The sequence below is a fragment of the Embiotoca jacksoni genome, unplaced genomic scaffold (genome assembly GCF_022577435.1).
Source record: "Embiotoca jacksoni isolate LCO1_2020_lvr unplaced genomic scaffold, fEmbJac1.0.p SCAF_2, whole genome shotgun sequence".
Lineage (NCBI taxonomy): Eukaryota > Metazoa > Chordata > Actinopteri > Embiotocidae > Embiotoca > Embiotoca jacksoni.
The window spans coordinates 18,208,550-18,221,855 of NW_027185340.1; the positions used below are offsets into that span (position 1 = coordinate 18,208,550).

The 13,306-nt window shown below is 40.8% G+C and overlaps 1 protein-coding gene across 1 annotated transcript; it reads right to left on the reverse strand.

Moving 5' to 3' along the window:
- Positions 1 to 1,175: 1,175 nt before the first annotated feature.
- On the reverse strand, positions 1,176 to 6,417 carry LOC138201395 (receptor activity-modifying protein 1-like). Its single transcript, XM_069154853.1, has 4 exons — positions 6,304 to 6,417; positions 5,265 to 5,310; positions 3,645 to 3,798; positions 1,176 to 1,509 (listed from the first exon to the last, which is right to left on the reverse strand). Exons 2-4 carry the CDS (start codon positions 5,308 to 5,310, stop codon positions 1,251 to 1,253), a joined length of 459 nt encoding a protein of 152 aa, XP_069010954.1. The 5' UTR covers positions 6,304 to 6,417; the 3' UTR covers positions 1,176 to 1,250.
- Positions 6,418 to 13,306: the final 6,889 nt, after the last annotated feature.

The following is a 13,306-nucleotide window of genomic DNA, read 5'->3' on the forward strand; positions in this document are numbered from 1 at the left end:
CCATTGAAAAAACAGCTCTCCCTGGCGGTTGGTGGAGGACCTGCATCTCAAAAAATATAAATAAAGTTAAATGAAATAGAAAATATATATAAATAAGTTTTTGTTTTTGTTTTTTGTTGATTGTGTTCATACTCAAAACATATTCTGATTTCAGTAAATGGTTAATAATAGATCTCATGTTTCGAACTTTCAGTCGGACCGGAAGTGACGTATGAGGTTCAGCCCATCGCAAACCGGCGGAACAGTTCAAGATGTTGACACGGCAGCAAACGTTTGGATATTTCTAAGGAGCCATCGTAAAGAAACAACCCTGGAGTGTCTATTTAAACGCCCAATAGCTGTGAGAACGGTGTGCTTGTAACGGAGCAGGGAGCTAACGTTTAACAAGCTGAAGGAACAAGCAGTTCAGATTTAAAGCTAAATGGAGCACAATGTGTTGTACCACATTTGTTTTGCCAGCGTCTTGGAAATCAGGCGATATAACTTTACAGATTGCTTAGCTGCCTCTCAAATTACCGTTGACCATCTTTCCCTCCTTTTAAAGACCCTCCGACCTTTCATGAAAAGAGATTGAAGATAGGTCAATTGTGGGTAAGCTGTGTGTATGATGACATCGTCACAGCTTTCCTAAATGCTCATTTGTCAAATATCAACTGTTGTTTTGATGCTCTTGCTTTTCCTGTGGTTAATAACTATATTTAGTGGTTGACGCCCTTCTCAACAATATAGTTTGTAAATCTGGCTTTCATAACAGCCAGTGCGTAGTTGCTTGCTGTCAGATCATAGCCTGCTTTGGGAGTAAATAACAGTCGTTGGTCGCTGTTTTATCATTGTTGTCCATTGTGTAAATCTGGCTTTCCTGTGAATCAGCACCCAGTGCTGTTAAATGTGTGTGTGTGTGTGTGTGTGTGTGTGTGTGTGTGTGTGTGTGTGCGTGTGTGTGTGCGTGCGTGCGTGCGTGTGTGCTTTTTACATGATTATTATTATTTCTTTCATAGACATCTATTGTGTTTTCATGAAAGTATAGATCTTTTTATTCCGAGTATTTTTGAAAACATGCACAACAAATGTACATTTTACAGCACGAGTCATACAGATATTTTTCAAATAGGTGTTTAGGGTGGTATCCCAGCCCCCCCCCCCTCCCCCCCCCCCTAATCCATCCCTCCCTCCCATTTGAAAAATGCTCCCACAGCTGTAAGTGCTGTCTGAAAAGGCACTGCAGGTTTTCCCTTTGCGGTTCCGCACATTTACAGCCCCAAAGAGTTGGGCATCTCTGTGTTCCAGGTGGTGAGGTGAACACACAGAAGGGGCAGGAGGAGCGTGGTAATGACAATAGGTGCTATTAACATGATGACAGTGGAGAGCGAGGGGTCGTGGATCTGTCCACAGAGCGGAAAGTACGTCTGGTGGACCTCCAGGAAGACCTTATTCACCAGAAACCCGCAACCCTTACACCAAGACGCGTTCGCCCAGTCGTCCACGCACCACTTCAGTTTGTTGTAGATGCTGCAGAGGAAGAAGAGAGGGAGGCAGGAGAGGAAGTTAAGATGAGTCGGAATCATTCCGGCAGTCCCACCGAGTGGTTAAGGGAATTTATATTAATCTGCAGGGTTTTCCCTACCAGTAGAAATAAAAAAAAATATGTATTAATATTGCTCGTATCAAAAAAGTGAAGTTTGGAAAGAAAGAAAAACACAAACTTTGGTAAATATCCGTCATTCCAGTTGAAATTTCTCCGATTTGGCTGAGATTGTCACTAAAATAAGAATAGCTGGTCTGGTAAGGTTAGTTAGGTAAAGGCATTGTTGCTGACTTTGAAGCCAAGCCCCTTTACTTTGATCAGGAAGTTACTGTATATACACGGGAACTTGGCCTGGGTCTTTTAGGAGTTGTTTGACTTTATTCACTGGTTTGCAGCTTAATCTGTGCGCACACAACACTGCAACGTTCATACAGGTCTGCTGCTAGTAACTCTGCTCGCGTGCCCCGTGGCCGTGCGTTCTCCCTCTTTTGATCGAAAACTCTTTAAGCCTCTTGAACCTATGCAATTAGCATGTTTTTTGTTGTTGTGTTTATTCAGCTTAGGCTCTTTAGAAAAACGCTTGAGTGCTGCTCTTAAGTCTTAATATCGTAGAGAAAACCCCTTTGAATATGCAGTAATGATTATGGCATGTTATTTTAAGGAGAACACGGTATTACAACACCTGTTCCCAGGTGCAGAAGTCTGAAACGGCTTCCGTGGAATTATTTCTCAAAGTATATGGTGCATTACAAATTCTGAAAGCTTGCATCTCAGCAGTCAGCAAAGTCAGAAGTGACAGAGCTTGAAGCAGAGTAAAAGTTCTTTACCACGTCAAAAAACGAAGAAAAAAACAACAACCCAAGTCTAAAAAAGTGAGCTAAGCAAGAGCACTGTTTGGAATGTGATTATTTTAAATATATATATAGATATAGATATAGATATATATATAGATATATATATATACATATATATCTATATATATATACATATATATATATACATATATATGTTAATGATATATGTTAATGATATGTTAATGAAATGTTTCATTTTATATATATATATATATATATATATATATATAAATAAAATGAAACATTTTATTACATATATATGTATATATATATATATAAATAAAATGAAACATTTCATTAACAGCGGTCAGCATTTCTTCAACTGAGGAATAAAAGTGAGAGAAGTGATGCCTTTGGAAGTATATATACATGATATGAAGATTACTTGCTAAAAATTGGCCTTTAAAAACTCCAACTTTAATATTTAAAACCACTACATTGAGATACTGTTGAGTGACATCAGCCAAACAAAAAAAAAATTGTGCCTTAGAGACTCCTAGATTTTTATAAATGGAGAAACAACCCACCGATGTTTAGGAGGCAGCTTACATTTCACGATTCAGTATTAAATGGTCACGTCTTCAGGATGGAGAAGTTACCGTAACCTCGGTGAACCAGCATAAATCTGGCAACCAGTTGTCACTACAAGATTTTAGTGTGGAAAACATCCACCAAGATTCAATTGAGCCTGACAGCTGGAAGCCTGATCAACAGGCCGGACTCCTTGTGATGATGGACGCCCCACCCTAACACACCATTTCAGCTCTGCGAGACCTCAGCCTCAAACCGTGTTAACAGTCAAATATGGATTATTACGGCCATAATTAAAGTCTACTGCAGCCCACTGTAGGTAGCGTGGCAAAGGCTAACGTCTCCACAAACAACTGCTGTCTGGAAATATGAGCCCAGGAGCGGCGGTCTAGCACGTTTTCATTAAAATATGACTAATTAGCTGAAACTCCGAGCAGCAGCGAATGTAGCCAGGAAACAGGAAAGTATCTGACTTTCCCATGACTAAAGGTTATATATCTTTACTGAAAAGGCAATAAAAGAGTGTGTAATGTTCCACTTTATCCAGCCTTCCTGTGTTTTCACTCAGCGGGCTCCTACAACGTTGAGCTCATGCAACACATGCATACCAGGGCTCAAACAGCAACCGTAAACACAGACTTATGGATGCATTAATGTCAAGTGTTGTAAAGCAGTTCAAATTCATTTGTATCTCATGTATAACAACAACAACAAAAAAAGAAGCTTCGATTTACCGTTTGACAGTCGGCCACGGGCACTTGTGCTTGTAGCCACTTGTCTCCATGCTCTTGTTAAAGTCTGACAGGCAGTTGTCAACATTACTATCAAACATGTTCTGGTCGCATGGCGGAGCAACAAATTTCCCAGCCTTTCCTGGAGAAAATGACACTGCACAGCATGAGAGAGAGTTAGCAGCTCCGACCAAAGTAAACACAAAACTATAACATCATGTCTGTTTGATATGCTGCCAATAAAACAAACTGACTCGGCTCAAAGTCACTTCCAGTAGACGCTCTACTAGTGTTTCAAGTTTATTGATACACACACCTCAGTGTTTCAGAGCTGTTCTCTAAAGCTTTTTTTTTTTTTTTTTTTTTTTTTTCTGCTATAATTCTAATACACATTTGTCGTTTTTTTTTTTTTTGCCAGACTTCAGAAACAGTGCAGCTGAGCAGAGTTTCCCAAACTGATTTAACCCCTTTTTGGACAAAAAAAAAAAAAAAAAGACTTCAAGTTTGGAGGCATTTTGTTTATTGCACTCTCATAGTGATAAATATTGTGCAGCACCCAGTGATTCAACATGTGCCTCCATTGGTGACAAGAAAGTTTTGCTGTGGCTGCACCCTTAGTTCAAAGAAAATAACTTTTGTTGCTGCGGTATTTGTATTTTAAAATGGTTTCCGCTGTTTCCATTGTGAGACTTTGTGTTTTCTGATTATGTGCCGTCTGTTAAATTGGATTCAGAAACCAGGATCCGTTCAAAATGCAGCTGCAGAATTGTCACTGACTGTTAAGGGGTTAATGAGAGGTCATACCAGTGGTTTTCTTAACTGTTGGGTCATTACCCCCTCCATTTTGAGTGGATGTGCGCATGGGCAAAAAGTACAACTTTTATTTTGAAGTATATTGAATTTCTGATGCTGCACTGTTGTGTTGAAGCACATACGCTTCCCATGATGCTGCAGCTGTTTTCTGCCAGCGTTGTCACGACACTAGCAACGTCACATCAGCAGTTAGCTCTCGTTTGAGCATTTGTAAGCAGGGTTAAGATTAGATAAGTCTGCCTTTTTATTTAATATTTTGTACAGTTCAGTTTAAATCCCCGCAAGCACCGTCAGTTTAAACTTGTTTGAAAAGCATATGTGCCTGAAATTTAAGATACTTTTTTTGTTATTATTATTTCATGAAGGCATTGTAAGTTAATGCGGGGTTTTTTTTCTGTGAAATCACTTTAAGTGGCTCAAAAATGTGTGCCTTAATGATTCAGGAAAAATGGGGATTCTGAGGCTCAACCAGTTGAGAAACACTGATCCATACTAACTGGCTAAATCTGAAAATGTAAAGCGTAAGAAATGACGTGTCCCAATTGCATTTTCAGCTGTGCAAGATCTCCATGCACATAGACCAACTAATGTATGTTCGGCAAAAGTTTTAGGACAACTCGATATGTCTTTAAACTAACCACCACTCACACATAATTACCAACTTCCCATGTCAGACTTTTTAAAATGTTGCATGACACAATTTTATCTAATTTAAGCCTTTCAATAATAGTGATGTTATATAATCAAATGGGTCCCAATTATATGAATAATGTGGAGAACTAATGCGTTTGTATTGAAACTCTGGCTTACCTGTCCAGATGAAGAAGGGTGCTAGCAAGTGGGCAGTCCACACCATCTGTTAAGACAGTCACAGTATTAATGTTAATACATTTCTATCATAACTTTTATCAGTGTCCTGCTGGACAGATTTTTATTTTCAGTATCAGTCATTTCAGACACGCTGTTAAAACAAAATGCACATCGAATAATCGACTTCTTTACATGCGTACTGCACCACGTGTGTTTCCGTTGATGAACTGGTGGCTGTGCATTCGCCAGCTTCCTCTGCATGAAACTTAATTCTGCATAACATTTGTTGCTGTCCGTTTATGATATCGGTCATGTCGAGGCTAACGACCTGACACTTTCACCGCCCGGAAAATCCATTTATTTTCTCTGATGCCTCCCCAACGCTAGAGTGATAATGTGCAAGGCAGCGCTTTGATTAAATGCAGGACCAAGTCACAAAAGCAATGCAGCATTTCTACACCCAAGAATTATTGCGATAGAGATGTTACGGAGAAGAACAATAACAATCCCCCTCACTGGTACTGCATCTACCAGTGCTTAAATCTAAAACGCACCCAAACATTTGAGTTTTATGTCATCCAAAGTTAAATTTTTCAACTTTCACCTCAAAGTGAAGCCACATACTCTCAAAAGGGAAAAAAAAAAAAAAAAAAAAAAAAAAAAAAAACGAGATGTGTAAGAAACAGACGTGATGTCCATCTGCTTCCTGAACATTCCCACAAACTAATGAATTTATCTCGTGGGAGGCAGACTGTGAAACAGATGTTAGCAGGGAATGTAGGGAGAGGAGGCATTTTCCTTTAAATATTTTAATAAGCACGCATGTGCGTGTATGAAACAAATATACCGTCGGTGATGTCAATTCCCAAATTGTCAAGGAAGCTGCAGGACCAACTAGTTAAAAAAAAAAAAAAAAGAAGAAGCACATAACCACCCATTCATCTGACCAGTATCAGTTTAACAAAACAAATGCATCAATTTTGTATATCGGGTGTAATGTTACAAAACCCCAAGATAAAAAAGTTCTATAAGAACATACCTCAGCTCTTATGTTGCTCCTATTTTTTTTCCCCCCCTTTAGAGATCCTTGGTCAAAGAAGAACCTGTGCTGAAGATGCGTTTACCAGCCAACTATTAGATGCACACCCGGTCACACAAAGCCTCTGTGGTGATCTGGTCCAGTTTCTTATCTGTGAAACTCGGAGCTAATTGGATTGCGCAACAGCAATGGACAATCTGCTTCCTTTCCCAGACTCAGCCTGGCTGTTCCCATGCTACCCAGAGGCATGTTCCCCTCACAACCCCCCCCCCCCCACCCCCGAGACACTCGAACTAAAGTCCCAGTGTCAACAAGGCAGTGCGGCGATATTTCACAATTATATTTAGTGCAGTGTTTATGTTTTGTGGAGAATATTATTCCTGTACGGGGTCATGAGGTTGGAGGTTATGGCGTGGACGATAACGTGAGGTCGGCAGAGGCACAGAAAGACAAAAAAAATTCACAATGAGACGCAATTCACTGTCTCCAACTCACCTGTCTAGCAAGAGCGGAAACCTGCACATATTCAGATGTGATGATGTATGCAAAAAAAAAAAAAAAATTTTTTTTTTTTTTACTCTATTCTATTACAGCATTTCCTCAAGGAAAATCTTCAGGTTATTAGGATAGAGACTATTTAACAATGCTGAAAACCAAAGTGGGGACACAAACTCTGACATAGACTAAGATTACATTTACACATAAACACAAACACTTGTGCTGAATGACCTTTATCCATTGTAACATTACAAACACCATATTTGCCAATCCTCTGAGATTTTGCTGGAACTAATAGACTGTCAGGGGGATTTCCACTTTATACTGCAGTGTGTCAAAGTCACTAGGAAACCTCTTGACCTAAAAAATGATCTGACTTTATACATCCCCATACAAAAGTGCATTGCATTTAAGCTCCACTCCTTGAATTGATTAAAGCCCGAAAAACTCTTTCCTCGTAAGAATAATGTCAATATTTATATTTATTTTTCCAAGAAAAAAAGTTCCTGAGTGCCCCAAAGTGGCTTCGATATAACTCGACACCTTCATTTAGAACTAACTAAATATGCAAATAGTCGTCGCCTCAATTTTGAAAGAGGAATTGTTCATAGATAATTCAGCGTGCTGCTTTTTCCAAATGCAAGCAAATATAATTCAAAAAATGGGGCATATTTCAGCCCATTGTGTAACCGACTGTATCCATGGCAACGTTATACTTCCCGTTTCTTGCAATATCAGATTATGACATTTTTCCAAATATGTTGTTGAAAGACAACGAGCTAGTCATATTGACATTCAAAGCTCATTACTATTATTATAATAAATCAGGTAGTGCCATCAGTCCTGTCCTCTTAACTATAGATGATCAATAACCACTTAAACCTTTTCTCATGCAAGATCTTCTCTTGTAATTATGAGTTCCAGATCTTGTAATCTGATTGTTTGCTGTTGCTGTAGCTGTTCCACACTGTGACATTTTGTTTTTTCTCCTTCTTTTTGTGAATGCAGTGTGTTTTCATGCAGTTTACGCTTAACTTAAAGCAGCCTCTTTATTTTTTTTTTCTTGGCCAGTTGGGGTCAGCGGAACAAGCTGTAACAACACCGATCTATTATCTCCTTATGACTGCCGCTTTACACATCCATCAGATGGCGCTGGGGAGGTAGCACACGGTGGATTTGTAGAGCTTTTTCACAGAAAGCAACTACTTCCTGTGTCTGGAAATGAGGTTGACGCGAGCGGTGAGGCAAAATAGTCACAGTGAAAACCAATACAATCTGCTGAAAGATGCTACAACGCTCCATTGAACTAAGAAGGTTTTCAGATGCAGGTGAGGACTCCCTGCGGGTTTTGGACACTGATCACATTGCATAGTTACCTCATCAATTCGTCACGTAAAAATGTTGATAACTGCCGGTTAAAACTTAAATTTTTATCTTTGCATTTACAGCGTGCAGTTATTTTATTTTATTTTTTTTTGTTAGCTGTGGGCCGAACTTTACATGTGTAAAAGAAATTCAAGCCACGGCTGAAGTTTAACAAAAAGTCAAAGTAGAACCAGGCTGTAATTGTATCACCACAGTGGACGAAGCCAGGTATGCACAGAGATTCGGGGACTTTGGTGCCAAACCTCTTATTACATACTGGTTAAGCTGACCGCTGGATACTGGATTCCCATTCGGTCCCGGATCTCCATGTACAGGCCCTTGTTGATAAAATGAAGGTTGGACTGGGTCCTGTTTCTTGCTACGGGGCTGTTTGGTGTTCTCTCGAGTAATTACATGATAATCTGCTCCACAGATCTGCTACCGAGTTTATTTCCCCAAGCACACAAAAACACTGCCGATAGTTCTGCTTTTACATTCGATGTGTGTGGAGACTATTAATACATACGGATTTTGTTCAGTTTTAATCTTTCTTCCTTTTTTTTTTAATGGGTCGTAACCTCTTCTTGGAATAGCATTAGCAACATAACTAAATCGCCAGGAAAGTAAATAAAGTGCCTCCGCCATCCTAGAGATTAAGTCATATTGCACCAAAAAAAACAACAACCCGGTACTAATCTTTCTATTTCTATATTAAGTCATTCTCAGTAATTCTTACTCCGGCGATCTCATCAGTCTCTTGTGTATTGCTTCATATCAGAATCCTCCTAAATATGGGCCTCCTTTTCGCTGCCCTCCTTTAACTTATACCCACGACGGAGGAAAATGACTGTGTGTGGAAAATGTGACCACCTTCCTGTGGTATTCCATTTGTCTCGACGAAATGACTCTTTGAGAGATGGATCTTTCAGGAGCCCAGTTAAAATATCTCTCAGCGCGGCACTATCAGGTTGTTCCGCTTAAGTGTAAAATTAAACGTTCCAACAATGTTCAGCCATCGCCCATTCATTCGGGGTTGCTAAGCAGCGCGTGTACACATAATACAACCGTAAAGCCGTCGCGAGCGGAGACATTGTTGAGGAGCGGTCGTAAGAAAACATGTCCATTTCCCTAAACTCCAGGCATGATGGCGTCAGCGAGCGAGCAAACAAGATTACACGGCAGATACGCGTGCAGGTTTGGGAAACGCACGTCTTTGTGCTGTTTGGACAGCGTCTGTCGTCCACGGCGATGCGAAACGTTTTTCACAGGTAGGAACACGAGCAGGATGAGGGAAGGGGTTGGGGCGTTGAGGGGGGGGGGGGGGGGGGGGGGGGGGCAGGACTCCTTGTTTAGGCCGACAAAGTCCTCTCAAGGCAGTTTAAGCACATTTTCTGTGTGCGTATGTAACCGGCGCCAGACCGAGGGGTATCTGCTGGACCGGTAACATGGCCGAGCAGCGCCGCGGACCTGTGGTTCACCGCGGATCAATGAAGAAACATACGACGAGGCGACGTCTCCGTCAAGCCAGCGCCATTTTATTCTTGCTCTATATCGAAATATTTTCCCATACTACGCCCGCACATCGGTATTCAGAACAATAGGAAAATACGGAAAAGTGCGAATAAAATGTCAAGTCATTAGAAAAATAAATAATATTCTTTCTGTTACCCAAATAAAATGTGTGACTGTCAAAAACACCAGATTCACGACAACTTCGTACGCCGTTGGCAAAAAGCACAACACGGCGGACGGTGGCGGCAACGGCTCAACAGCAATAGAAAAGTAACTCTAAACAACATTTTATGGTGAAACTCATTTCTAAACACTGAAAGCTGTAACCTTTTAAGTAACGCGAAAATACGTACATGCGTGTAAAATCATTTCTCAAAGTTACACAAAATTACATTCACAACCCAGCTTTACTAAATGTAGCGGCTGACTGGCATCTTAACCGCGGCCGTTGCTCTCGGCAAATTCACTCGGTTTGACTACGCACTCCGACGTCACGTATCTATCACAGTCGTCTCAAAACACAGCAAAGTTGTTTCATGAATTATTCACCTTCAGCGTTGACGGTAAACTTAAAGAGTCGTAAACATATTTTACAGTACCTGTGGATCAATCAAGAAACATACGATGAAGGGAAACTTCACGATGCGTTCGAGTACACTCGGTTAGCGTAGTTTCTGGTGGTATCTCCAAAAAATAAGAGGGGTGTCTGTTTTATAATAAAAAACTTTGCTACAGCGTTTTCAAGCTATTACACATACCCACCAGCCTTGTACACGTTGGTAAGATGTTGGCATTAACTGGTACAAGGATTCCTTGCTTTGAAAGTTGGAGATGACGTGACAATTCAAATGTTATAGACGGGATACAATCGGCCAGACATTAGGCGGAAGCAAGGCCTGTTTTGGGTAGAAATGAAGGGACCGACTCGCTATTAGTCAGGCGGTTTTAATGTTGTGGCTGATCGGCTGCATGTCTAATGGGAACACCGCCTTAGCAGCCTTTTAGGAACTGAAAAAAAAAACAAAAAAACGCAATGTCTCGTGATATGCCAGTTGTTCAGTGGAACAAGTGTCTTCCATCGCCGTGCAGCTGCATACGTGGGCGGGGAGGAAATTGCAAGTGCCTTAAAATGCCAGTGGTGTGGAATTCTTCCCCTCCGCATTGGACTTTAGGCCAGAAAGTTGCGGCCGATGGTTTCTGAGCAATCACATGCATTTAGTTCGCCTTTTTTAGTCTACCTGTTAGGTGCGCCAAAGTAAAACACAAAAAAAAAATCAACACGTGCTGTCTTTTTATTGAAAACAAAATTGCTCACGTAGTTGATATGAATCTCATAACATGCTTCGCTTTTAAGCCAGTAATGATGTGGTGACATTCAAGTTTTCTAGCCAGGCATTTAGAGACTAAGATCCTATCTCTAATATTCGAACATTAAAAATGTGTTTTGTTAGCAGGCCAGTCCCCCCCCGCCGCCCCACCACCACCACAGTGCTCCTATAGCAGACCTTGTTTTCCAGCCCAGAAACCTTCTGCAAGTGGCAGAATCGGGCAAAGTGAGGATAGATGTCCCTGACAGACGTTACTTCATAGACCCAGAGCAGGGAAGCTGCAGCACGTTTCACAGGGAGCTACACTGACGTCACACTGGAGCTGCACTGCAGGGCTGGAAAGCCTAGCGTGCGTCCTCGGATCAATCAAAGAAGAGGAAATATCTTCCTCATGTAATAGGCGAGACATTTCCTGTTAGTGCTCGGTGTCCAAGAGGTGCAACTTCATCGTGTGACTGTGTGTTAATCCATCATTACATCACGCGTCACTACGTCATCATCATTCATGCACTCAGATAGAGGTGCACAGTATGTGTGTCCTTATCCACAAACAGAGTGTTAGTGTAAGACATAATCTACCACAACAAAGTTGGTCTAATGTATATTTAAGATTTTTGTTGGGGCTATATATACACATAATGAATATAATCATTCTACCACCCTGAAAACAGGTAACATCCTTTAAAGTCTTGGCTATAAACAATAATAGATAGATAGATAGATAGATAGATAGATAGATAGATATGTGTGTGTGTGTGTGTGTGTGTGTGTGTATATATATAACAATAACAATAACATATATATATATATATATATATTATTGTTTATATCCAAGACTTTAAAGGCTGTTACCTGTTTTCAGGGTGGTAGAATGATTATATTCAGGTCGAGGGATTGTATTCGATCAATCGTCCTCCTCCTCCTCCTCGTGGCCACTTGGTGAAGTTGTTTTCTTGAGTTTGATCAAGATTGCTGCAAGATTGTACGGAGTTGAAAGAGCTTAGGTGTACATTTTGATTTAGTTTGTGCGCCTTGCCTTACCAATACGGATGAAGTAAAGATGGATCGAAGCCTGTCCTCGTGTGCTTATTGCAAGTTGCAGCTGTTTTAGCAGAAGAACTGCTTGTTTTCTGTTCAAGGCTACTGGCATGATCAGTAGCAGAGCTGCTAACATTAGCATCCTCGCACAGTTCGCCAGATTCAGGTTGGTTTTGTTGAAAAGTAACTCATTCAAACTAGTATGTATTCAGCTTAGGCGCTACTAAGTGTTTGTATGGTAGGGGAAACCGTGTGTATCGATCCTGCGGTGTTGTGCCCACTTTTAATCTGATGGTGCTTTGGATACCATTGATCCAGTTTCCACAAGGTGATTTGTAAAGTCATGCGCTGCCCCTGGAAACTTCAGTCTAGCCCCGATTTGGTGCCGAGAAAAAAAATCTGATCTTTTGAATAAAGGAGTTACCGTGGTCAACGACACAATTTAGTTTACATTTGATTGTGGACCTAGAGATAGTGTAGAAGCTCCAGTATGTCCGAACTTTTTTTTTTTTTTTTGTTTGTTCCGATTAGTTCCAGGTTTACATGAAAATCACCAATTGTGGTATAAACGACAAAATAAAAAAAAAAATAAAAACCACCATTCCCGATGTCACAAGGGGTTAACTCAACAGTCACTTATATAGGGGTTAAGGGACAGACGGACCGTAGGCGTTCGAAATGTGCAGGTTCATTTGCTAACGCAGCACATTATGTTGACTATGACATCAAGGCCAAATGGTTGCGCTCCGTAGAATAGAGAGGGCAGCTCACCTGTAACTGAGCGCTAACTGGCGCGCAACGACTGAATGGGCCACATCACAGACTCTCCGCACAAACTTTAACATTCCTCACAGGAGAGATCTGGTTCTCCACGGTTTGTTCTGGGTTGAACTTGGTTTAGTAAGAGAGTGCAGATGTTGCAACTGGACCCACTTGCATTTGTGTTTGTCATTTAGCCGACTGTGATGAATTTCCCACAAAAAGAAAAAGAAATGCAGTGCACCTTCTTTCCCTCTGGTAATCTTCTATTGATGAAGAAAATAGGAAGGGGAATCATCTGCTGGTGTAACAAATCAACTTGAGCACAAATGATAATACCTGCGAACCTTTTGGATGCTTCTTGGGATTCCACTGCCGTAAATATCTCCGATGCACTTTTTAAGGTGCCGTGTTAACAAACAGAAGTCAATAATTCCAGGATGTGGATTTTGTTGGTTTGAGGAATTGGCTCTCCTCCTCCTGAGCCAGCCGGTAATATGAGA